The sequence below is a fragment of the Oculina patagonica genome, chromosome 13 (assembly GCF_052425735.1).
Source record: "Oculina patagonica isolate OP01 chromosome 13, crgOcupat, whole genome shotgun sequence".
NCBI classification, from domain to species: Eukaryota; Metazoa; Cnidaria; class Anthozoa; order Scleractinia; family Oculinidae; genus Oculina; species Oculina patagonica.
Genome location: NC_135770.1, coordinates 37,314,585 through 37,340,248, shown reverse-complemented (window position 1 = coordinate 37,340,248; position 25,664 = coordinate 37,314,585). Strand labels below are relative to the sequence as shown.

Here is a 25,664-nt window from a genome sequence, read left to right as displayed (position 1 = left end):
CGTTATACATTTAATGTCAGATCCCGAGGGAAACAGTTAGTTTTGTTTTCCCGAGAGTCCTGATGTTTCCAGAGACCAGGGGCGCTTTCCATTTAACCAAAATTTCCGGTTCGACCGGTTGATTTACAAATGGAACGCGCGCGTTCCAGTGGAAATTTTCCGGAACAGACGGACTACCTTCAGAGGTGCTCCACATTTTCCGTTCCAACCGGATGGAACGGAAACATACCGTTCCATTTGCAGAGCGGCGGGAATTTTTCGCGCCATTTCCAATGTTTGTCTGTGAGTGAGCGGCCATTCAGTCGTAGTGTAAAATCCAAGTTGTTGTTTTGCAAAAAATGGCATCTCCAGTCGGCGAGAAAACGGCGGGCTTGCAAGATGACGTCCAAAAAGAAAGCAGCGAAGGTAACTGAACACTTTGAATATTATGATGCTCTTAAACTACTTCAGTTTTAGCATTTTGGATGTGCTTTTTTTCACAGGTTCGTCACACTCGATACTCGAACGCTGGGAGGATTTTCACGTGAAGCTACTCGTCTCTTGCTGGCAAAAGCAGAAGCTAGAATTCGGAAAAGGCAAAGCTACCAAAAAGGAAATATTTAACAAAATTGCTAGTGAGTTAAACACTATTTGCAAGGACGTGAAGGTGACAGGGGAGCAGTGTAGCCGCAAGTGGCAGAAGCTGGAAGCTGCCCACAAAAAGATCACCGACCACAACAACAACACCGGTGCCGACAAGAAGAGTTGGAAATATTTTGATGAAATGGAGTCTTGCATCGGTGGAAATCCCAATGTGCGACCCAAGTTCACTCTGGAGAGCAGCAACAGCAGCAACACTACAGATCCTGCAAGCGATGACTCGGACGAAACTGATGATGATGAAATTGAAGGCTCTGAGGCTGGGACCTCCAGTGCAACAAAAAAGGAAAGGCAAAGAAGGTGCTCATGGCAGCAAACAACGAAAGAGGAAAAGGAAATCAAAGTCTTCAGCGGCAGAAATGCTTGCCTTTTTAACACAATATGCAGAACAGCGCGAGGAAAGTGAAAGAGAAAAGACGGAATTGATGAAGGAGATGAAGGAGGAACGAAAAAGTTTTTTCGACCAGTTTCTAAAGATTATGGGTCAACGGAAATAAACATACCTTTATACCTTACGGGACGTTTTTAAGGTCCTCATTGTAAACTTTATGACCTTGTTATCTGACTACTTTGGTACAAGACTTGTGATGCTTTGAAAATTTGAAACCAAGATTTTATAAACATTATCTGAGATTTTCATGTGTTTACTTCAGTGGAGTTTTGGTGTATATGTGATGTACACTGAATAAATGTACTCCATTTTTTTCTCATGCATTTAGTACTTGTCATTGATATTAGAGGTTTCTTTTAAACTGTGACTATAAAGAGCTGCGATTTTACCGACCCACCCCATAAATAATGAATACTCTTCACATTTTTTTATGCCGGGTAACTCTGATGTAAAACATGAAGTTAAACCTAAAGCTATATCAACAATCATTGTACCTGAACATTTAGTGCATGGAATCTTTTCCGGCAATTATATGCCTCCTTGTTCTCGGAAGGGCATCGTATATGGATCAGGGTCCCATCTATTGCACCAATTACTCCTGGGAAAGTATCCCCAAAATCCGCCTTGACCTCATTTATCTCGTTACCTAATAAAGTACAAAAAATAGCTTTTCACAAACTTTTCTTCTTCAATATATGACAACAAAATAGGCAAATCCATTTCTTCATTTTAATTTTTTTTTAATATACATTCATGGGTGAATACTTTTAGTATACTCAAGTTATTAGCAAGGACTGCAGTCGAGATATATCAATATAGCCGTGTTTTCAAGTAGAAATGGAGGCTAACAACCACGTACATGTATAATTTTTATTTAAATATTTGTCAACACTTCATCAACAAACAATTAAGTTTATGATTATTGATGGAGTGTTTACATATATTTGACAAATTTATAGCATAAGACATGTTGAAGTATATATTTTCATTGCATGCAAATAAATATCGATTCATTTGGAGCTGGAAAAATAAACTGCACTTGACAAAATTTCCGTTTCGGGTAATTGTTACAAATAATATAAAATAAATTTGTAGGACCATGAACGCCTATTTTAGAAATTCATTGTAATAAGTTTGCGTGTGGTATGTTTGTGTGTCGGCTGTTATGTCCATTTTTTTTCACATAGTGGGACAGTTTTTAAATTCATTGAAAAGTTTAGACGTTATTTCGTCAGTGGAGCCAGTGTTAATCGCATTTGCTGCAGTTTACCATGATGATTTCAGAACAATTTTCAGTGTTTTCTTTTCCCGGCACCGTAACAAATGTAAGTTTCTGCAAGTGTATTTATAAATTTGGGTTTCAGTTTGTGTCCTTTTCAGTTTAATTCGTTTGGTAATTTCTGTTACTCGTATTTTATTTTAATTCAGTTTTAACAACGCTTAACTATTGTTTGCTCAACGTGTATTGTAATGCATTTCGTATCTATTCGGGTTGGTCTACGTCTGTTTATATCAAAGGATCACAATTAATGGCGTCCGTATAGAAGTTACTTCCCGGCTTGTGGCCGTATTTGGCAGTTACATATATTATTAACTAATTAATTTTTTCCACAGTCATACAGTTTACTCACCATTTGGCCATCTTATGTATTGGTTTTTTAGCTCACACATCGCTTTCATCACTCTGACCACTGTCCGCGAAACACTGCTGTAGGTTACATTAAATCGATCGGCGATTTCCCGAGTACCTTCTTGCGTCGCCATTGTCCAAAGGAAGAGCAATATCTGCTTCTGTGGTGGAATTGTGGGCCTTCCGAAAGGGTTGCCTGTTGGTATTTTGCCAGTTTGGATAACTTCTCTAGTCAATAGTTCGGCAGTGGTGCGAGTCATCCGAAAATGTGCTGCGAACTCATCTCCAAAGTAACTCGGCACAGTTCTCTCAAAATAGTTTTGGATACGCGATAAATTTCTTCTAACGAAACAGCAAGAAACCCCTGCTATTGAAACAAAGTCAAAGTTATCTTCGTTTCTAAAAAAAAAATCGATTTCTTCGTCAAAATTGTCACAAATTAAAGGAACTGCAACATCATCCATTTTGTTTTGTTGCGCCTTTACAAGCGATTTTTAATCGACCAATGAGATTTCACGTTTACGACTGAAAACGAGGCTCCAGACCTCGCACGGAAAAAGCCTTTCCATTTGACCCAGAAAGTTTCCGGCTTTTGTTGCGCCTTTACAAGCGATTTTTAATCGACCAATGAGATTTCACGTTTACGACTGAAAACGAGGCTCCAGACCTCGCACGGAAAAAGCCTTTCCATTTGACCCAGAAAGTTTCCGGAATTTCCAACCGGAAATTCTGGTTAAATGGAAAGCGCCCCAGGACTCGAGGTTACTCAATGTATCACGGTCGGGATACATTTGATGTTAGTCAAGGCCATGTGACCAAGAATCAGCCAATGGCTGTCCCTGTTTAGTTGACTCAAATTCTAGGAATAAAATGATTGGGTATAATATTAATCCCTTTCAATCTCCTTCCCGCTGGTCAAGGGGAACGTGGACTCTGGAAACGAGATTGAATCCTTTTGAGACGGAAAGATTGACCTATAAACATTAACTGAGAACTGAACGCCGGCAGCCAAAGATTTTCGTGAATAACAACAAGAAAACAATAAATTTAATGGGCAATAAGACTCTGAAAGGGGTGTGGTGACAGGGGTGTTGGAGGGGTGCAGTGATGCACACGTATGGGTGAGAATTTTTTTCCCTATTACTGTGATCGAATTTGATCATAATTTTCTCTGTTTGTTTCAAAATCAGTTAAGTCTTCATTTCTGGTTTTGCACAAGTTGAACCTTATTCGTTTTAAGTAATTAAAAGTAAAAAATGGATGCTTCGCTTTTAGCCTTGGCTAAATCTATATATTATACTAGAGTTAAAAGCCTTTGAACGAGATGACAACCCGTATTAAAGATTTTGCCTTTGTTGAAAAAATCTGTACCCAGGAATTTATCCCTATGAGAATGAAATTTTGAAAAGGTAGCTTTGTAAGTTTGCGAGAGCAGTTAATAAACCGACATTAGGTCATGAAATTTCAAGCCTTATTCAATTTGGGGGCATTTTGCGACGTTTAAACCCAGTTATGAAACTAAATATTTTTTTTGACCTTTGCTTCCTATATCCTGTTTACTTGAAGAGAAAAGATAACTATTAACACAGACAACAATGACACTTTGTCTGTTGTTAATTCAGTAGGGAAATATGAAACTGAAAGAGCTTCAAAGGGTAAGTCCCAATTGTTTTGAGAATATCATGCACTGATCATGTGATGCCGTATACATGATCCGGCTTCAACTGGCCTAAGACGCTCTGGATCTATTCAGTCATGGCGTTTGCGGCATGGCGTTTCCATCTGATCCTTGCAGCTGTCTGCTGCGTCTATGTATTCGCCCAGAACGATCCTCTGGTCCCAAGGTTTCCGCTTGGAGACCCACGAAACTGTCCTCTCGAAAAAGGAGTTTACTCATTTGAGGTCCTTCCTGGAGGTGGTTGGGATAACCTCAACAATCAAGACATGGGTTTCGTGTTCGAGAAAAACTATTCCAAGTGTAAATTGTCAGATGACGGCAAGTTTCTTCTCCCAGATAATGTGTTTCTTTATCCAGTGAAGAACAGCATAGTAGAAGTGTTTGCAAATCTTTTCGACCACTGGACAAACTACTCTTCGCTCACCGCCAAAACCATTAATGCTGAAGTATCAGTCGAATTATTTAAAATAGATCCCTGGGTATCAGTGGCTCGTATTCCTCGGAGTTACAGTCAGTCAAAGAGCATCAGATTAACGACAAGTCAGTCATAACCCGAGTCCAAATCCGCCACAACCTTTACAAGGCAAAAATTCAACCCGATAGTGCTCTTGATTCCGCTTTAAAGTCGCGTTTACTTTTTATCGCGTCTCACCTGCAACATAACAACAAACACTACTCCGAGTATCTCGCCCAACTACTGATCCGTGACTTTGGCACACATTACATCTCAACCGTCAACGCTGGTGCAATTTTAGCCAAATTGGACCACCTAAAACAAAAATACGTGGAAGACTTCAAAGGAGAGAAGAGCAATATTACTAGAGCAGCTAGCGCTTCCTTTTTTGCAAGTTTCCTTGGCTTCGATGGAAAGTTAGGACAGAGTGATCTAACAGAGAAAGAAGATATAGATCAATTCCGAAGTAACACTGTTTTTTCTTCCGTGTTTTCAATTGGCGGACCACCTTTCAGAGTAAACTTCTCGGTCAACCAGTGGGAAGAGCAATTACCAGACGAGCTTGTGGCGATCGATCGGATGGGTGATCCTCTACATTTCGTAATAACATCCGGAAGCTTGCCCGAGTTGTCTGAAAGGATGGTCAATAAGTTGCGCAGTACTGTTAAAAAAGCTATAAAACAGTACTACGATCGAAACACCATTAAAGGATGTATGAAATTGGATTCTCCAAACTTTAGTTTCCAAGCGAACGTAGGCGACGATTCCAGTTGTATTATGAATTCGTCAGTTACGAGTAACTTAACATTCGGCGGTATCTATCAAACTTGTGAATGTAAGGATTGCGATTCGTATGTTAACACACCAAACAAAGAAACGGTTTGCAAACCTTTGTCTCAAACTAACTATCTTACGGGGGACTTCTCTTGCCCTCCTGGATTTGACGCTGTTTTGGTTTTTGAAGGTCGTATTCCCTGGCCTTACTCATGGACGGACCCAGTGTCATGTGCTACAACTTGGCGAGATTATTATTTCATGTACGTCCAGTACTGTAGCAGAAATGGAGAAATACAAGTTAATTTCCTCACGCATTATTCGACCTACTGGTGTGCTGCTTCAGGTGCGGTGCCTTCCAATAAAGGTTATTTATTCGGAGGAATCTATGGCAACTCGTTGCTCAACCCTGTCACACAATCACACAGCTGCCCAGCAAAGTTTTACCCTCTGACCTTTGGCGCCACAATGCACGTATGCGTTAGTGATGACTATGAGCTCGGCTACAAAGGGTCTGTACCGTTTGGTGGTTTCTTTAGCTGCCAGCATGGAAATCCTTTCGCTGCAGGTAATCTAATATAGGTGTGATTGAGTGAATGAATAAGCGAATGAATGAGTGTATACAAGGATGAAACAATGAATGAATGAATGAATGAATGAATGAATGAATGAATGAATGAATGAATGAATGAATGAATGAATGAATGAATGTATGTATGTAGGTATGTATGAATGAAAGTATGAATGGTGGAATCAGTCAGTTGTTGTGTTTCATCAGTTTTCCTTTTTTGTGTGTGGTGAGACGTGTAGGAAAAATGACAGTATGGACGCACCTAAACCAGTATCTGCAAAAGAAGCTTCGAAATGCTTCCTATATAATGCTTTTTGAATAAAGACAGGTCAGTTTTTGACAGTCATTAGTAATTTCTTTTACTGACCGGAATTTGTAAACGTATGTAGACAAATAAATTGTTTCAGTCATTTTAATCGTGTGGGTAAATTTTACTAAAGAAGCCAAATTAGACCAAATTAAATAATATGTGTATGTTTAAAAGACATAATACAACCATTCTCTAGGGAAAATAAGCCATCTCTTAAGAATTTCTGAATATCTCTTGATTAATATGTTTTCATAACCTTTCCCTGTTTAGAAACAATGTTAGTTTGACATTTGCTAATCTACGATTACTGCTAGAAATCGATTACCTGCTAATATCACAGTGAACAGGACATTCGCTTACGATACAAAATCTTTCGCCATTTATGTTAAGCCAAATGATAACGGAAAAGCGGTAAACAAACTTTCTAAGAAATATTACCCTGCAGAACATGCGGTTTATTTTGCGGATCGCGTGAAGCGCGAAGAAAAAATAATGTTCGTCCTCATTCAGCTCGTGTTAAATACATAAAATCTGGCCATAAAACGCCAAATCGGGTGAAAAAATCAGTAAAAAACAACAAAGAAAAAGAACTTTTTTGAGTATAAATAATTATTTGTGTCAAGTATTGAGAGCACTAGTCCGCTGAATTTCTCTTGCAGTTAGTTTTTGGTTTTCAATTTACAGGTCAGTCAGAGCTGGGAGAGTTCATAAAAAAACCTGGCCCTCCTGAATCACCTAGGAGTTGCCCAGCTGGTTACTCTCAACACCTGGGTGCAATTGAAGACGACTGTGAGATAAGATTCTGTGTGAAGTCCAATGTATTCAATCGTGAGGGGTTCCCGGTACTCAAAAGACCTCCACACTTTGAAGATGCACCTGAAATTCGTAATTACTCTATACCTTTGATGCTGATTAACCAAGATTCTGCTCAGGTCTGGTTCAAGCCCTCCTACTCACCTCAATGGTTACTAGCAACAGAAAGGTAATACTTAGCTTTCAAAGCTTTGAAAATCCATCGGGCTGCATTTTCTTAATGTTTGCTATAAAAGCTCCATCCTCTAATAGAGCCAATTGTCTTATCGTTACCTAAGATACCTTTTTCAGAAAACGCAGTGTAGAAAAACGGTATCTTGGTGCATGAATAGGAAATTCAGGGAAAAGTCGAAAATATATTTTTTTGTGCACTAAAGTATTTCCTGCATCGAGTTGTTGTTTTTTCCTCTCTTTTTTTCTCTTCTTTCTTAAATGGTAAAATTTATTATTCACTCTTAACCCGGCGTAACCGGCCAAGCGAGCAATTTAAAAGTAGATGTCAGGGTTACGCTCGTCAACTCAATGAAATGTCTTGAAGCGCCTCAAAGTATTCAACTTTTAGAATACGTTTTGATCACCATCCTTTTTATAAAATGGCTTCCACTGCCCACAAAAATAATGTTGGGCAAGAGCTAAACCAAGCTACTCAACAGAAGTGGGGGTTGACACAATTTAGAAGAAACCCTGGCTTCACCTTGCACATTAAGCGGGCAAAACATTTCCTCATTTTTAAATATATTTGTTTCGATTTTCTAGCTCTGTTGCTGAATACCAAGCCCAAAGAAAGCCGCCAAATGCTAAGGAAGGAGGCTTGGCTAAAGGAACTGTGGCTGGCATTGTGGTCGCGGTATTGGTCATTGTGATTGTTGCAGTATCCGCGACCGTCTGGCACCGTTACAAGGGCTTTACCTTATGCAGGAAAAATGGTTATCAAGCCATAGTTGGCAGTGAAGAGTCAAGGGTCTAATTCCGGAGGTCCATAAAGCACGGGTATAAAAACTCTTGTTTTTGAAAGGTCTAACCGTCTAGTTAGCACAGTTTTTAATATTTTCCAAAAAAGAATTTGATTCGTGAAGTCAGATTGTTTAATCGTTTTACACTTTGTATGAAGAGTTCTCAGTTACCTTAATGTTACACCTGTAAACAATAAATTCCGTAGATAGAAAATACTTTTTGGAGAAAATCTCAAAAAGAACATAAAGGCTTGTTGGAATGGGGTTAGAGCATTTTTGATACACATAGCCATATTTTCCACTGGTATTATTTCAACAAATCATGTTCGTCTGTGATAAAAACCAGCAATTCATTTTATTAACTGAATTGTTTAAGTCGATTAAACATGGTGAAAAGATTGAAAAGCTGGCCTTTGTCATTCGCCTAAGCGGATTCGCCCCAACGAACAGCTGTTTTTAAGAATGAGACGTGCGCTGTTGTATTTAAACAGGATAATCAAGCAAAAGGAATTTTTAACTGAGGCAATACGCAGCGACAACTTCAACTGAGCTTAGCAAATCGCTTATGTCGATTCTGTTTTTTTTTTCTTGAATTTTATATTTCCAAAATGAATTTAGAAACAGAGGAAGGCTTTTAAATTTCGAAAGACTTAAAATTTTAGGAAAAGTAAACCTAAGAAATATCTGGGCTGCCCACATGGCTTAAATTGATTTGTATTAGGTTGCTTTAAAAACTCTATTGTTGCAATCGAAATGTAGAATTTAACTTGTCCAGACAAGGGTTTGATTTGGTCAGGGAAAGATTAGTCGAAGTAGCCTAGAATATTAATGAGAGGTTTAACAAATTATACAGAAACATCCCTCGTTTGAGGGATTTATTTATTTGTATAAATCCCTGAAACCAGGGATTTATACAGATAAATCCCTGAAAGGAGGGTTTTATACAGATAAATCCCTAATCATAAATTCAATTCATCAGCCCCGCTCTTCCCTGCTACATTATCAAGCCCTCCCCAGACTTTCAGTTAGTTAATATTCAACAGGATTGTAAGTTTAATAAAGGTTGTTGAATAGCAAAAGAAAATGTGTCAATCATGAAATAACAAGCAATAAAAACTGGCAATTTCACCAAAAAAGCTGTGGTTATCTCTCACGATGGCCTCATAAGTTATCTCAGGACGGTAAATGATTCCCAGGGTGGATCGCAAATGATCCCGATAATAGACCTTTCCCGCATTCCAACGAACAATGGTGCCGAGTCGAGGTTAGGGTGGACAAAAATACAAGAAATGAATGAAAATGTCCAACCCAACCTCGTTATGGTGCTATTGTTTATACGCAATGAAGTGGAATGCGGGAAAGGTCTATATCAAGGAATGGCGTAGATACGACAGATTTTAGATTTTTAATATTTGTACTATTTATTTTTATCCAAAACAACTTCACATGTTGATACTTCAATCACTTGTTACGATTACAAGCTTTATATTCCGCTTCTGATTTGCTTTCTCTCATCAGTCTTCTTTCCTACAAAACAACGGATTACTGATAAATCAACTAACTACGATGAACCAGAACCACCTAAATTACGTTGAGAAAAAATTATTAACTTCAAGGTGGCTCAACAATCCTCATTTACAATCCTTTAAAGGGATTGTGTCACGGCCGAGTGAAGTATTTTTTCTTAAGTTTTGCCAAAAACTCGCTATGAAACTTAATGTTTGCAAAGATTACTTCTATGGATCTAAATGACAAAACCATAGCTTCATTACAACCAAATGTGTCTCCCGGGCATTAAAATTTAAAGGTACAAGCAAACGAGATTAAGTTTAAAAACTGTTCAGCCTAACAGAATTTCAAAAACACATATAATTGGAAATCCGTTTAAATCTTCTTTACTTTTGGCCATCCGTACCTTTTTTGTTCTTGCTGTTTTACTGAAATGTTCTTTCACTGTTTTGCGGTTAATTTTATATTTTACCGAATTTGGTGGCCATTTCCTTTGCCTAAATTTGGCTAAAATCCATGACAAAGCTCCTTCAAAACCATTCACATTTCAAGGCCCCCCAAAATGGCAAGATATAATTTAAAAGTACAGATTTCCTTAGCGATGTATGCGTCGTGCATGTGCTGCCTCACGTCAGCAATGAAAAATCTGGTTCTAAATGGTTTATTTGCAGTCCCTCGTTATTTATTGAGCTTGGCACGTGTGTCATTCATCTTGCGTGACATTGAGTTGCAGCATTGGTGTTGCTAGTCACGCCATATCACTATGTATTCATTGTGTCATTCACCTTGCGTGACATTAATATTTGGTTGAGTTGCAGCATTGGTGTTGCTAGTCACGCCATATCACTATGTATTTTTACCTTGATTCTGTTTCTTCCCGCATCCTTCGAACCTGTTTCATGCCAACACGTTTGGCAAACCTAAACAAAAACAAATATGTCAAGGTAAAAAAAACGCAGGCGGTAATTTGAAATAATTTGACTGTTTTCTTTTTCTCCATTAGCGTTAAAAAGTAAATAATTCTGCACTTGGGCCAAAGTTGCCCACCGCTAGAGCTAATCGCACACAGTTTTTGTGCTATAGAGTGACAAGAAGTGTTGCTACTTCCTTCTGAATGAGATGCTAGTTGATAACAAGTCCGCCCCCCTCCTTACCCATCACCCCCCCCCCCCCATGGAATTTTGCCCGGCTGTCCTACCGGTTGTCAATATTCATTATTCAATAGCATCCATAACACATGCAGAGGGTATATCAGGAAAACCTACATTGTATATATAGCACTTTGCAGAGAGTGCCACAGGCTGTGAGAGTAAAGTGCCCCGCCTAAGAACACAATGTTGTGTTTTCAAAACAAAGCCTGTCGAACCGCAAACCTCAAGAAACAACATTGAGTAGGGGGAGAGGGGGATAAAATCTTTTTACCCGCTTGAATGTCAGGACATTTGTGAAAAATGCGTGAAATGTGTTTGTTTCAACTAGTTTTGTGCAAGATTGTAGCTAGCTCGCAAACCCAGACTGCTCAAACTGAACTTTAGCAGGCTAAAAACCACATTTTGCTCTAATGAAGGGCTAACGCTTGAAACATCAGCTTTTCAAAATTCACTACCGAACGGCGATTTACTTTTATCAAACAAAATGTTTCACTTGCACAACAGTTTCTTTTATATGAAATTAATAAATTTGTTCATTATATCATCATGCCTCCCTTCATACATGTCATCAATGAATACGATCATTTGTGTACATAATGAAATCTAACCACTTGGCAGTCGGCACTCAGTGAATAAATTAGCAAGCATGTTGACTTACCAGTCATACACGACAGGACAGTACTGACTGATGTATAAAAACAGCAGAACAGGCTTGGGAGAAATCCACACTTCATCAAGTCCGTTTGCCATTGCTATGGCCATGAGGTGGGCACACCTTGCAGGAGGCATTCTGTTGCTGTCTTGTTGAACTGCTGCTTTCTCCTTAAATTGCTATGCAGTCATCAAGAATTTTAACAATTATTAATACCAACTATTAAGATAATTATTTTCATTCTACTGTATTTTTTTAAAACTAAACAACTTCATTTTATTACAACTTTCTAGCTTCTACATGTAAAACTTGGTGGAAAACGTTTTTTCAACTTTTGTAGAATAGGTAAACTCTGAACTCATAAAAGGTGCTCCAACCACTGAGCTACCAAGGCAACCACAGTGGAGTGAGTCGAATATTTGCTTCAAAGAAAACATTGATTACCAGACATTTCCCCCCAGGCCTCTCTGACTGGGAATTGCTTCTGTTGATCGTCAAGACGCATGTACATCGGACCAGATGTTATAGACATATAACATTTGGTCCGATACCTCGGTAGCTCAGAGGTTAGAGCACCTTTTATGAGGTGTCGTGGGTTCGAATCCCGCTCAGGGCATCTGATTTTTTCCGACATTTGTTCTGTTTAATATATAGATAGGTATATCAGAGTTTACCTCTCTAATGATGAACATTTGTTTGAAATATGCCGTATTACGTACTTTTGTAGAATAATATTTTAGCCATTTTTTTACCGTCCATAGGTAATTAAGGGGAATAATCTTGTTTTCAACAAGTTACCGTAGGTTGAATGGAGTTAAATTGAGTTAAATTATCTTGCTTCATTGTCACTCAGCATTTTGGCAAACTTACTTCAGATACATGTATCTGAATGAATTTCTTTAGTTTCTGTCAAAAATTTACAGCAAAGCAACCCACACCGACAGATATTTAGACTTTTTAGACCCGCAAAAAAGAACATATCAAGAATGTAAAAACCTGTGCGAATGGCTCAAACATTGCGAAACATGCGTGGTCATTCGACCATCGCATAGACTTTGAAAACTCTAGTGTTATTGACAAAGGCTCTTTTCGTATTAGAAAAACTTTGGAAGCTTGGCACACCTCTGCTATTAAGCATGCTGACAATAACTCAAAGCCCATTCCAAGCCAATATTGTATTCTTTTTAAAAAATAGCCTCTTAATAAGCACATTTTTACTTCGCTTTTGTTTTTCATAATTTTCTTTTTATCACACCTTTCTTGTATATATTTTATCCATTTTGTATTCAATTTTTTATCCGTCGAAGGCTGTAGAGCGACAGCCGAAAGCTCATTGCTTTTAATATTTTTAGCCAGTGAACGTTTTTTATTGATTATATTATGTCTCATCCTGGCTGCGCTTCAATCTTTAATAGCATAAATTTCCTAATTCATTCCACTGAAGTAACTTACTGCAAAACTGAAAATGTTATTGCATGTAACTATTTGTGTTCAATTCTTCAAGTTTCCAATACGGTTCTCAGCAAACTGAACATTCAAAACCTGTGAATGCGTGTTACACGTTCAATCCCAGAAGGGTTTCTGGTGCCTACTAATGTTTGATTACCGTACCTTGTTGACATCTTCAGTAAAAGCATTTGCCACCACATCAGTTTGGACAGGCCCAGGGCACACCAGGGTCACTCCAATGTTATGTTCATTTACCTCCATGCGCAGTGTTTTAAAATAACCCTGGAAAGCAACAATAAGATGTGTCAATCTAAACTTTAAGTGAACTCAATTCAACTCAACATTATTGTTTGTTTTCAAAAAAATGTAAGATTTACAGTGCTTGCCTCCACAACTAGTTACAAAACTAATCAAGGCAGGGGCAAGAGTTCAAATAGAATCAAAGGCACTGGGATGGTAATCTGTGTGATGAGAAACAATCCAGTACTTATAAACATATTTGTGCATGTAGACTATTCACAGCCTCTCTATTTTTCAATGGGGGAGGGGTGGGAGCAAGCGAAGCAAGCAAAAGAAAAATAGAGAGGCCCCACTATTTTTTTCACAGATGTCCAATTTTTTTTATGCTGGCGTCTAGTTCTCTTGCCATTCTTTCCCCGCACTCATTGATCCCAAAAATACGAAAAAATAGAGGGCTGTGAATAGTATATTGTTCATGATATAAAGCTTACAAACCTGAATGGCAAATTTTGTGGCACTGTACGTGGCTTGACCAGGAGAACCTGGAAAAAATAATTTGTATATAACAGTTTGAATAAACTGTTTCGAGAAAGGTTGTCTTACAGAAGTGTCAAAATGTATGTGACAATGCCTTGAAAAGTATTTGGGTAGTCTGTTGTAGTTTACCATTGCTTGACTAAAGTGATGGTGTTTCAGTGCAACAGAAGGAGAAATATTTTTGACATTTTATTTTTTAATTAGTATTGCCGTACTCTGGCTTGGACATGTAAAGGCAACCTCGTCCCACATGATGTTGATTGATTGATTGATGTTTTCTGATTTGTTCTTCCTTTGGGCTGAAACAGGCTTAAACATCACAAATTTCAAATAAGCACTAGTAGACAACCACTGCCCAAAACACCTTTTAGATTGTCAAGTTTATGCTTTCACAGTTCCGTAGGACTACCTTTTTCCAAAGGCAGCTGTAATCTCAACAGCAAATCCCAAAATACTGACAGAGGAGAAAGTTCTCACTTTCCTTAAACAACTGTGATAAATAAGCCACAACTGTACTTAAGCAAAATGGGAACAGCAGTTAAATTACCGACATGTCAAGTTGATTTATAAATTTTTAGTTTTAGTTAGTGTATCAAACAAGCCATGTTTGTTTCTAGCGCAACTCACCAACTTTCCCAGCCACACTGCTTGTGACAATAATTTGTCCTGCTTTCTGTTTAATCATGTGCGGCAAAACTGCCTTGGTCAATGAAATTGGTCCAAAGATGTTAATATTCACCATTGCTTGGTCAACCTCCATGCCTGGAGTATCAAGAACAAGACCACGCTGGGAACGACCACTATTATTCACCAAGATGTCAATCTGTGAAATCAAAAATATACATGTACACAGGAAGTAATCACTTCAGTAATCGCTCAGTCACCTTGTTTTGTACCTCAGGCTATAGGCAGCTAAATGATGGTCATGTCTTACAAACTGATTGTCTGATAAGGGATGGGTGGGCACACTATGTACAAATTGCATAATTCATTCATCTGGCCTAGGCGCAGTTTTCCACTGAGTGTCAAAAGTTATGTAAATATATTTTCCTTTATCATGTTCTAAGATTAGTTTAAAAAACTTGCACCGCCTACTCAATCAAACAAATGTAAATTAAAACAAAACCAATCATGACTTTGTCACTCATGTTTTCCTTCACTTAGTGCTGGTTACATAATAATTGTTATGTTATGTTGTGCTTCAATTTTACCCCTTGGTACATATACAAATTGGTATTTCCCTTTGTCCTGGTGTATGGTAATATATGATAATGAATAGCAACTATGAAAAAGACCAGATTTTACCATGGGTAAAATTAAATCATAACATGTATATCTGTTTGAGTCCTCCTTGGTTCTGACATGAGTTGTCAGGGTAGGAAATAAAGGCCGGTGATTGGTTATTACCGATCAAGTTTACCAGCCAAAAATTAAATAAAACTTGATTAATTTAAAATATATATATATATTCAAGGGAACAAATCTTTATCATTTGCACCTTCACAAAAGAATCACCTATTAATCTGTTTTTCCTCTTTTCCAACCCTGTGTTGTTTACATTTGTTATGACGTCAGGACCATTGCAATTGTTTTGGTTTTACAACACTCAATTATAAACCACCCCAACTAACTAATACTTATTTAGTTACCCTCTGAAAATGATTCATAACAGCCTGGGCAAGATCCTTGTGAAGTTTATATTCTGTGACATCCAATGGCAGAACTAAGACATCAATAGTGAGTGATCTCTCTCTTGCAAGGGCTGGTAAAAATGAAACAGATTGAACCGTCATACTAATTCCCGGGTTTTACTAAAAGCAGGCCTGCGGCCCACGGCCCGGCGGCCCGGCGGCCCGCGGCCCGCGGCCCGCATATTTTTGTACATAGACCCCTCAAATACTGCTAAAAGCTGTTTGAAGTGCCGACAATGGCCTATATTCAACACGAGAGAGAGAATACCACAAGTATTCGGGTGGTGGACGAGGATCATGGCAGCTATGTTTCTTCCCTTTTTTGCACTTTGATGAAAAATTTGCCATACTGATAATGAAACTCTTGATGCAACAAGTTTATCTCCAATGGATGGCTTCCCAATCTTTTTTTATCAATAGGATAGCAACGAAACCCGAACGCCTCCATCTTGTTTTGCTTGTTCGTTCTCGTCCCAGTCTCATATTGACGTCCGATCGAATGCCTGGTTACTAAGCTACGAACGCTCTGCAAACGCACGTTCTTGTATTGTAACACAAATCCAAGGTAAACACCGTGGTTAATGAAGAAATATCTGTCAACAAATACCAGAAAAAGACCAGCCATATGTCAAAGTTGGGGTTCATTATATTAAAGAGCTGAAATTGTGGGTAAGACTGAAGTATTTTCCTTTTCAATTTTAAGTGAGTTCACGTTCGATTTTCGATGAAGAAGACTCCTGAAGATTCGACTTTGGATTTTCTTTGATTTTAGTTTATAGGTGGGCCGCGGGCCGCGGGCCGGGCCTGCTTTTAGTAAAACCCACTAATTCCCTTTTGATCTGATGCAATTAGAATGGCAGACGCTTTTAATTAAACAATACATATTAATAACCTCTACACCTCTATTTTTGGAAGGGTGGGTGGCATATTAACAAAACTTACTCAGTGTTTCAGTTAAGTTTTTGAAGCAAGGGGTCACAAAAGTTATCAGACGGGTCAACCAAAAGTTGCCAACCCGGTGTATCCAGTGCCTTGTTAGGGAAAAGGGTTGGAAAAAATTCCCTTTTTGTAGGAAGGGGTCTGCGGGCACTTCACTATAAAAAAATTAGAAGTGTTGTGCTTCAGGGTGCTATCTGGTAGCATCTGGGGTAAAAAAAGAAAACTACCTGATTAATTAAAATTATAAAAATTTTACCTATCACAGAGCTCTCAAGCTCATACATGTGTTTTCCCAACAAGGTAGAAACAATGGGAAATCGCTTGACTGCGTCTTTCCTAGGTGGGTGAGGGTCTGGTGGTATCCTCTCCAAGACAATTTTCAAAAAATTGAAGCATCCTTTTCCGACTTGTTTTCTCAATTCTGGGTACATATGACCCTGTTTTGAATCTCAAAATAACCTTGTATTTAGTACTTTGGTCTCAATGTTCTTACTCAGTAGTCCACATAGAATGACAATTTCCACAAATTTTTCATGTTTATTTTTTAAAATAAAAATTGCTTGTAATAAAATAAAAGAAAACCACTGTCTTTTTACCCGCTATCCTTATAAGATAATGCTAGACAATCTTCTTTTATTAGAGACTGGCTGTTTTCAGACCTAAGTTGAAGCTGAAAAAGGTTACTCAGCCGGGCGTTTCGGTAAAACTACATTTCTCTTGTCGCTCAAAAGCAGATAAAAACGAAATGTAACAAGAGCACAGCCTTGGACAAAAGTAAAGGTGCCTTCAGAACTATGGAGGATAAATTTTTGTGATTTCTTTCTTTCCTTGAATTTGATTTCCCTCTAATGTCTTTGTCTTTGGAAACTTCCTTCCTTGCTTTTTATTGTTACTTCTAAGTAAAATATTATTTTTCCATTCCATTTGTTGGGTCAGGTAGCCGTCTCTATCGGGTTTTTGACCTGAGACCCATCTCTTATCTGTAAAACTGCTTACTAAACTGGATAGTGTTTATATTTATCTGGCCAGTGGATAATGTTATCAATTCTTTGAACATCCCAGACCAGTAACTAGTAGAGGGGAAACGTCCCATAAAATGATTTTATTCCTAAAGATTATCCAAGTTGTGTGGTTCCAAAAACTATCCATACCCACCCAACAGAAGGTCATGAGAAATTCCAAAGGGGGGGGGGGGGTGGGTTGTCTAAAGCCAATATTTTTAAAGGAAAGTATGAAGCTAAACTGGAATTTTCCAGAGGGGTGGATAGGGGTGGGTGGTGGGTGTTTACCTCGCCACTTTGTGGCTCAGTAAAAATCCACCACTATTCACCTCCACTTCGGTGAATATTTGTTAGTTATAGCATAGCATTTTATGGTGTACATTTATAAGGCACTTGCTAGCTTCTGTTAAGCACCTTGGGGATGTTGTAATGGATCGTAATGGCATGTCCCAGTGTTAAATCAATTTAATCTGTGTGGTTAATCAGTCAATGGCAAGGGGGGGGGGTCCTCAAGAAAAATAAAATCCAAAAACAACATAAATCTAATAGAAACTCCCCCTCCACCACTTCAACTATTGAAGTCAAACATAGAGCATCACCACCACCTCCTGTAGCGATAGTAGACCCTAATTTTACAGCGGTATCATTAATATAAAAAACAACATCTGTGCCTGCTTATCTTTGTCCTAAGTTGTGGGAGGGAGGCCTAGCTAGGGTAGTGTGGATAGGACCCGGGGTAGTCAATCGATAATATCGATAATCGATAACATTCGATAGCAATCGATAAAAGATTTCGTTGTGAGTAATCAATAATTATCGATTTTTCAATCAGGGCTATCGATTTTATCGATAAATATCGAATTTATCGAAACTAAATGATCGTACCATTCCTGCCCTATGCCCAGTTAGGGCTTTGGCCATAAGTCAAATTATTGTACCATTTTTCGCATAAACAACACCAAAAGATATTAAAAAGCTCGCAGAAACACTTATAACAACTTCCCTGTTCGTTAATCGGTAAAAATTACTACATCTTTTCTACAAACTTTTAGTAATACTCAGCGTGTTTGAATTTCAAATCCGCCTTAGATAGTAAATAAATAAAGGTTACGCGACGGGCTTACACAACTCCTCAGCTACGTTCGTGACATTTGTATATTTACCGTTATATAGCTTATTTGCTTCTGACTTCTTTCTGAGGGTTCTATTTTATATGGAGGCATTATGTATTAAATAGAGTCGTGTTGATTGTGGTCTAGGAAGTGTCTAGATAGAGGTCATTTTTACGACTGAATTTATTCAGGAGTATTGTGGGTAGCCATGGTTGGTCGGTTGGTCCATCATCTGTAGACTTCTCATTGCAACTCCGCTGACCAGCAGATATACTTGTAGAAAGAGTGTAGCAAGGCGGCCGTATAAAGGCGGTCTTTTAATTTCAAAGGGGTTTACAAGAAAAAACAGAAGCAAAGAAACAAAATATGGCTGACAATTACGTGTAGAATTAAGTAATCGACCGCCAAAAAAGTGAACATTGAGAGCCATTAATCAGCATTAATCGATCGATGACTTTCGTGTCTATCTTTCGAGCTAGCGTAGTACATGTAGTCGAATGTAGGAGCATTCGAAACTAAATCGGGTTTCACATTAGCTTCATAAGCGATGGATCTATCTAGAAACCAGAGCGTTGGCTAAAATCGAGTGCGCGGCTGCTTGTTCCCAAGAAAAGGAAAAGCTTTTCAGATGAAACAGCACAATATTAAATTTGTACCTGAATCAGTCTATTATATTTTTTTTACAGCGTTATTACTTAACAGCCCTCATGTAAATTATTCTGCAATGCATACCTACGGAGTGATATAATAAACAAACCATTTTAGTGCTATGGGTTAAAAAAAGAAAAAAAAAGGAAAAAAGAAAAAAACTCTCTCCTCTGGGATTCGAACTCGCGACCTCTCAATCCGCAGTCAGATGCCTACCCGACTGCGCTACTTAGACGTACTTAGTCACGTGAGACGAAAATATCTTATATCAATGTAATCGACATTCCGCCGTATATCTGTTATCATGTGCATCAAAGGAATGTTTGAATCACCTGCTGCCCATAAATTTTCAAGGAATGAAAACTAAACTTTTAAACTTGGCAAAAAAATTCAGTCGTGGCTCGAAGAGCTCTTTGATTCTTTGCTGTATGGTTTCCGTTTGTAGAGTCAGTAGAGTTCATGTTCTGTACTCCTCTGCCACATGTTGTGCTAGTTCAGTTTGTTTTGGCTAAATTCTATTTTCAAGATATGTTATTTTTGAGCTCTCAAAATGTTTGCCCTGGGCAGACAAGATCTGATATGGTCCGTGAAAATGTAAACTACTTGCATTTTATTGATGCCGCGCACGGAAAAAAAGACAATTTGGACGATAACCTTGAAGGAGAGCCGGACAAAGAAAAAATAATTTACGTTTGCGTTTGAAATCCCCAATCGAAAAATAAATCAGTAATAAAATCATGATGCAGTCCCCTTTGTCTCTTGTACAGTGCTTGTCAACAGATCATTTCATTGCCGCCTTTGAAATCTACATTCAAAGAGTTACCATCAAACCCCGGGGGGGGGACTCCTATATGAAACAGCCGGGGATGCTCATCGGAAATGATGAAAAGAACCCCTAAAAGAGACCAATCTGGGTGTGGCTCAAGGTTTTCTTGACCCCTAAAAGATACCAAAAAACTAAGAATAGGTAGACTTTATATTTGTATATTTCTTCGTGTGAAACCCTAAACGAGACCATTATGGCTAAAAATATTGGCGTTTTGCCCGGAACACCCTAAGCGAGACCAAAATTCCAAAATTTACACCCCTAAGCGAGACGACGAGCATCCCCGTCACTTTCATATGCTTCTCCCCCCCCCCCGGGCATCAAATGCTCCCTCAACGGAAACAGGATGATTTTTATCGATTCCGATAGCGATCGACGAATCCGATAAAATCAATAAAATTAACACTTCGTCGGCGTGTGAGTATCGATTTTTATCGATTGACCGATACAATCGATATCGTTTAAAATCAATTTATCGATAGATATCGATTTATCGATTGATTTTCCGATATCAATTTTTATCGATTGACTACCCCGGGGGATAGAAGTGGCACGCCCCACCTCACTGATGTGTATTAAACATCTAGGAGAGGGAAATATTTCAAATTAGTGTAGATTATGTATAATAAAGCTCACCAATACATCCTTCCTTCACTCTCTCCAGTTCTTCTTTCCTTCTTGCAGAAAGGACCAATTTACAGCCACATTTTGCCAGTTCGTAAGCTAAATGCTCGCCAATACCGCTCGAAGCTCCAGTGATCCATACCACTTTACCACGAAGTGTCTCCTCCGGTTTTGCACCGAACTTCTCTTTAAACTTGAGAATAAAATCGCAGTCAAGGACAAAATTTATGATCAGCAGAAGGACGATGATAGCTACGCAAAGAAACATGTTTGCTCTCAAGGCTGACTCATCAAGTGTGCAATTGAGCACGTTTTGTAAGATGTCATGAAACATCGTAGACAACACTTTTAGCGAGAAGGGTCGGGTGGGTAGCCTCCTTCGCGTGACGAGCCCAAAGAACGTCTGCGTAGGAGGCTATCGGGTGGGTAAGTTGGGCTGTTTTGGAAAGACTGTTTCTTTACAAATTGGAGAAAATAATTATTACGAAATTAAAAAGAAAGTTACAAAATCAAATTAAGGTAGGTTTCAATACCCTCTATCAAAAATCTTTTTAGATGTATGGCCAAAATAAATAACGTCGCTGGCAAAAGACATTACGTTTCTTTTACATGACGTACCTACTTGAGCGGTCTGGAGTCAAGATGGCGTCCGCTGGTGTTGAGGATTTTTGACTTTGTGTGGAAATTTGAACACTTTTCATCACGTACACTTAAAGAGAACCTTCTTCGTAAAAAGTTAAAATTATGAGGGCACTTTTAAGTGCTAGATTTACAACACAAAGTCGTCGTTTAGCCTTGCAGTGGGCAAGACAGGAAAAGTCCACCGTAACAACATGGAGTCCTTTGGCGACAGCCTTCAATTCCCCACATCCAAAACAAGATCGTTATTTAAAGCCAACTGGTCTGTTTGGCGTACAAGAGTTAACCAGTACGTCTGGGTTTTCTGTACTTAAAAATCGCACTTTGTCTGAAGGTATCAAAATCGTGGACGAAGTTCTACAATCTCCCCCGACCCCACGCCTGGTGGGGCTGTTTGATAAGTTGTCTGATACTCTTTGTGCTGCGGCTGATTTGGCAGAATTTGTGAGATTGACACATCCCGATCATCAGGTCCGTGATGCAGCAGAAGATACCTCAAGAGGAATAAGTAGCTATGTTGAAGAACTGAATACAAATCCTGGCTTGTACAATGCATTGGGGAAACTTCTCTCTAGCGATAAACATGAGATGAGTGAAGAAACCAGGAGAGTGGGAGAACTATTTTTATTTGACTTTGAACAGAGTGGAATTCACTTAGATGAGGAAAAACGGAGGCATTTTGTTGAGCTGCAGGAGGCTCTGTTAGTGATTGGTGCCCAGTTCTCTCAAGCAGCATCGTCACCGGTCCATGTACCGCTGTCTCATTTTCCGAATCCTGATGAGGTCACTCACATTTATCCAGTGAGTGGTGAACATGTAATTATAGACTCTGCATTTCTTGACTCAAAAAATGAAAAGTTGCGTAAACTGGCTTACATGGCTTGTTTGAAGCCAATACAGTCACAACTCAAGACTCTAGATCTTCTTCTTATGGCTCGACATCAACTTGCTCAGCTGGTTAGCTATCCCAGCTATTCACATCGCGCGTTAACAGGAACAATGGCAAAAACTCCAGAAAATGTCATGGACTTTCTAAAACAAGCAGCTAACATGCTTCGCAGTCCAGCAGAAACAGAAATGCAGATATTAACCACCTTGAAGAAAGACATGACGAAAGATCTAAACCTGAAACGCATTCAGCCATGGGATGTGCATTATTACTCTGGTTTGGCAAAGTTTCAGTCTGTCAAGTTGAACAGTTCAACCGTATCAGCATATTTTCCACTTGGCGCCTGTATGGAAGGTTTAGATAAGTTGTTTAAGGGACTGTTTGGAATATCATTGGAGGCCCAAGAACTAGCTGAGGGGGAACTGTGGTCTTCTGATGTCCAAAAACTGGGTGTGGTGCATGAGACTGAGGGACTGTTGGGATACATCTACTGTGACTTCTTTGGCAGGGAAGAGAAGCTACTACAAGATTCACACTTTACCATCAGAGGTACAGAGTAGATAAAATACATGTAACACAATTTATAAGATATCATTATTTATCTTAAAGAAGAAACATCCATACAAAGCTGACTGAAGTGGGTTGACATGAAACGTCTGTAAAAAAGCTGTGCGGCACTGTTCACGGCAACGGAAAAGGTTAAGAATCCGATCCAAACAACGCGTCGGTCAACGCGTTGGCCAACGTGTCGGCCGACACACCACCGACACACTACCGTCGCGTCGGCCGACGCATTACCGACGCGTCGGCCGACATATCACCGACACGTCGGCCAACACATTACCGACGCGTCGACCGACATATCACCGACAAAGACAAAGACTACGAACGCCGACCAGTCAGGCTGCATGTTAAAGTAGCGTGGGGACTAGGTCGATGTCAGAAAATAAACAAAATGGCGTCGACGAAAAAAACGCGAAGATTTCCAGGCTTATTGCAGCTAAAACTAATCAAATGACTTCAAAATTTTAAATAATGAGAAAGACAACACCAAACTTAATCATTGTAAGCTTTTATTTCAAGAGAAAAAGTCGTCGACGCACCACCGACACACAATAAATAATAATAATTATTTATCCTCGCTTATCATGTACTGAAAAATACTTGCCGACACGTCGGTTGACTGTCGGCCGTATGTCGGCCGTATGTCGGCCGACTGTCGACCGACAGTCGACCAACAGTCGACCAACAGTCGGCCGACACGTTGGCCGACGCGTTGACCAACGCGTTGTTTGGATCGGATTCTTAACCTTTTCCCACGGCAACAGTTCACATAGTGCACACAATTCAGATCCTTCACCAAGACATTTTCACAGCTTTCCAACAAAATCAAGCTCAAATAGAAAGGTGGTCTTGACGAATTCTTATTGAATAAGTGAGAGGGCTTGATGGGAAAATATTTAGTTTAAGGTCATAGCAATCATTGTATACAGGCTGTGTGCATGCCTGGATTACTAATACTTTTTGTAGTCCGAATGGTTGAACATACAGTGAATGTGACTTCACAGTCGTTGCAGAGATAAAATCTGCACACACCAATGAATGAAGGACAAAATATACGTGATATTTTTTCACACTAACACAGTTCATAAAACAAGCTGATGTTTAGATTTAAGGCCATTCCAAGGGACATATACATATGTCTTTCTGGCATTGTACTGATCAGTGTTGTTGTTTTGATGTTAGGTGGCCGTGTGCTTGACGATGGCTCCTACCAGCTTCCAGTTGTTGTACTTGTTTGCAATTTTCCTTCACCCGGGGTATCATCCCCACCCCTCCTCAGTCACAACATGGTAGAAAACTTGTTTCACGAGATGGGTCATGCAATGCACTCTATGCTAGCTCGCACTCAATATCAACATGTCACAGGTACAAGATGTTCCACAGACTTTGCCGAGGTCCCTTCTGTGCTTATGGAGTACTTTGCATGGGATCCAAGAGTGTTGACAAGATTTGCCCGCCATTACAAAACTGGTCAAAGCCTGCCAGAGGAATTTGCACAGCGCCTTTGTAAGGGGCGGACTATGTTTGGTGCCATGGAAATGCAGCGGCAGGTGCTGTATGCAATGATTGATCAGATTTATCATGGTAAACACCCACTTGATGGCTCAACAACAGATATTCTAGCTCAAGTTCAGGAACAGTACACAGTGATTCCACATGCACCAGGTATGCAACAGACTCTTAGCACATCCACCGTAGAATCCTGATTTCTTGAACCCTTGATTTCTCCAAACTACTGATTATTCAAATCAATTTCTCATTCCCTTGGATAGTTCTTTTCTGTTTCTTTACCTTTGATTTCTCGAAACTACTGATTTCTTGAAGCAGTTTTTGTTTCCCCTGGAGGCTCAAGAAATCGGTATTCTGTTGTATTACTGAGTACTAACTGTATCTACACTTTTAGGCAGTAGGGCTAAATACATGTCCAGTGCCTCACATCCAGTTGGGTTATCTAAGGCAGCTCACCACTCGACTCACCAGAAGTCAAAAAGGAACAGAAAACTTGTCAGGGAGGGTAAAAAATGTTGGCGAATCAACTTGAGTTTACTCAAGCCATCACAACTTGTCATGCCAAAAGTTGTCCCATCTCACAGAAAGTTGCTTTTCATTAGACATGTATATCACAGGACATCTGTTATGTGCAGATGATGGATAACAATGACGCTCTGACCATTTATGGGCAGTGTGCAAATTTTTTAAATAATAACCAGTAGATATTAATTTATGTATCTTTGATTTGTAGGAACAGCTTGGCAGCAGCGCTTTAGCCATCTCAATGGTTATGGTGCAAAGTACTACTCATATCTGTGGTCTAGGGCCGTAGCTTCTCGTATCTGGCACCAGTGCTTTGCCAAGGATCCTTTCTCACGAGAAATGGGTGAGAGGTATCGGCACACCATGCTGGCTTATGGAGGAGGAAGAGAACCCAACTGCCTTGTTGAGGACATGTTAGAGAAGAAGCTAACTACCAGTGATTTAGTGCAGTCTTTGTTAGACGATCTCAAAGCTTCTAATCCATTTTATTAGTAACTGAACTGCTCTCTAGCTAAAGTTTCAAGGTTTTTCCTTGGACTTCTTTAGCATAAACCTGTTCAGACCAGTGTTACAAGTACATTTCTAAGATCTAAACCAAAATCATTCATAAGATTTTTAAATTTTGTGGAAAATAGTTAACGAGATTGTTCATATAATTCAGATAAAAAGCAAATTTATGCAATGCCTGAATGTCCATTTGGTGTGTCTTTCATCAGAAATAATTCTACAATGTTGAGGCCAGAAAAGTTAACAAAACTTCAAACCTTTGCTCTTGTCAGCATCTGATTGCCAACTGTCATCTGATCTTATTGACTTTGAACATACTTGAAATTTAAGGAGCCCCCTCCCCAGCGTGTAAAGCCCGGGCCAAACAAGGATGATAGTTGATGAGAGTTCAAACTCTCGCTCTTGTGTGGTGGGAATCTCTCATGCACTCAAATGCTCA

At 39.2% G+C, this 25,664-nt stretch overlaps 2 protein-coding genes and 1 pseudogene across 5 annotated transcripts in view; 2 read left to right on the top strand and 1 right to left on the bottom strand.

Annotated features, from left to right (window-relative positions):
• Positions 1-20,889, bottom strand: part of LOC144634432 (dehydrogenase/reductase SDR family member 7-like) — a 113,912-nt gene extending 93,023 nt beyond the window's left edge. Inside the window, exons 1-8 of one of the 3 annotated variants that reach the window (XM_078493382.1) lie at positions 20,605-20,889; positions 15,401-15,513; positions 14,379-14,574; positions 13,710-13,756; positions 13,137-13,256; positions 11,532-11,704; positions 10,583-10,642; positions 9,605-9,740 (exon numbers count right to left, since the gene is read on the bottom strand). In XM_078493382.1, the coding sequence (XP_078349508.1) occupies positions 9,728-9,740; positions 10,583-10,642; positions 11,532-11,704; positions 13,137-13,256; positions 13,710-13,756; positions 14,379-14,574; positions 15,401-15,513; positions 20,605-20,860 (978 nt within the window). In that variant the 5' untranslated portion in view covers positions 20,861-20,889 and the 3' untranslated portion in view covers positions 9,605-9,727. Of the gene's footprint in view, positions 1-9,604; positions 9,741-10,582; positions 10,643-11,531; positions 11,705-13,136; positions 13,257-13,709; positions 13,757-14,378; positions 14,575-15,400; positions 15,514-20,604 lie in introns of those variants that run through there. The other 2 variants (XM_078493383.1, XM_078493384.1) reach the window with 2 other exon arrangements.
• Positions 4,100-8,433, top strand: LOC144634421 (macrophage-expressed gene 1 protein-like; annotated as a pseudogene). Its single transcript, XR_013567196.1, has 3 exons — positions 4,100-6,134; positions 7,132-7,429; positions 8,017-8,433. The product of XR_013567196.1 is annotated as a macrophage-expressed gene 1 protein-like (transcript).
• A 404-nt stretch (positions 20,890-21,293) lies between the features above and the next one.
• On the top strand, positions 21,294-25,449 carry LOC144634426 (mitochondrial intermediate peptidase-like). The gene is made up of 3 exons (XM_078493377.1): positions 21,294-22,669; positions 23,867-24,349; positions 24,927-25,449. Exons 1-3 carry the CDS (start codon positions 21,337-21,339, stop codon positions 25,208-25,210), a joined length of 2,100 nt encoding a protein of 699 aa, XP_078349503.1. The 5' UTR covers positions 21,294-21,336; the 3' UTR covers positions 25,211-25,449.
• The last annotated feature ends 215 nt before the right edge of the window (positions 25,450-25,664 follow it).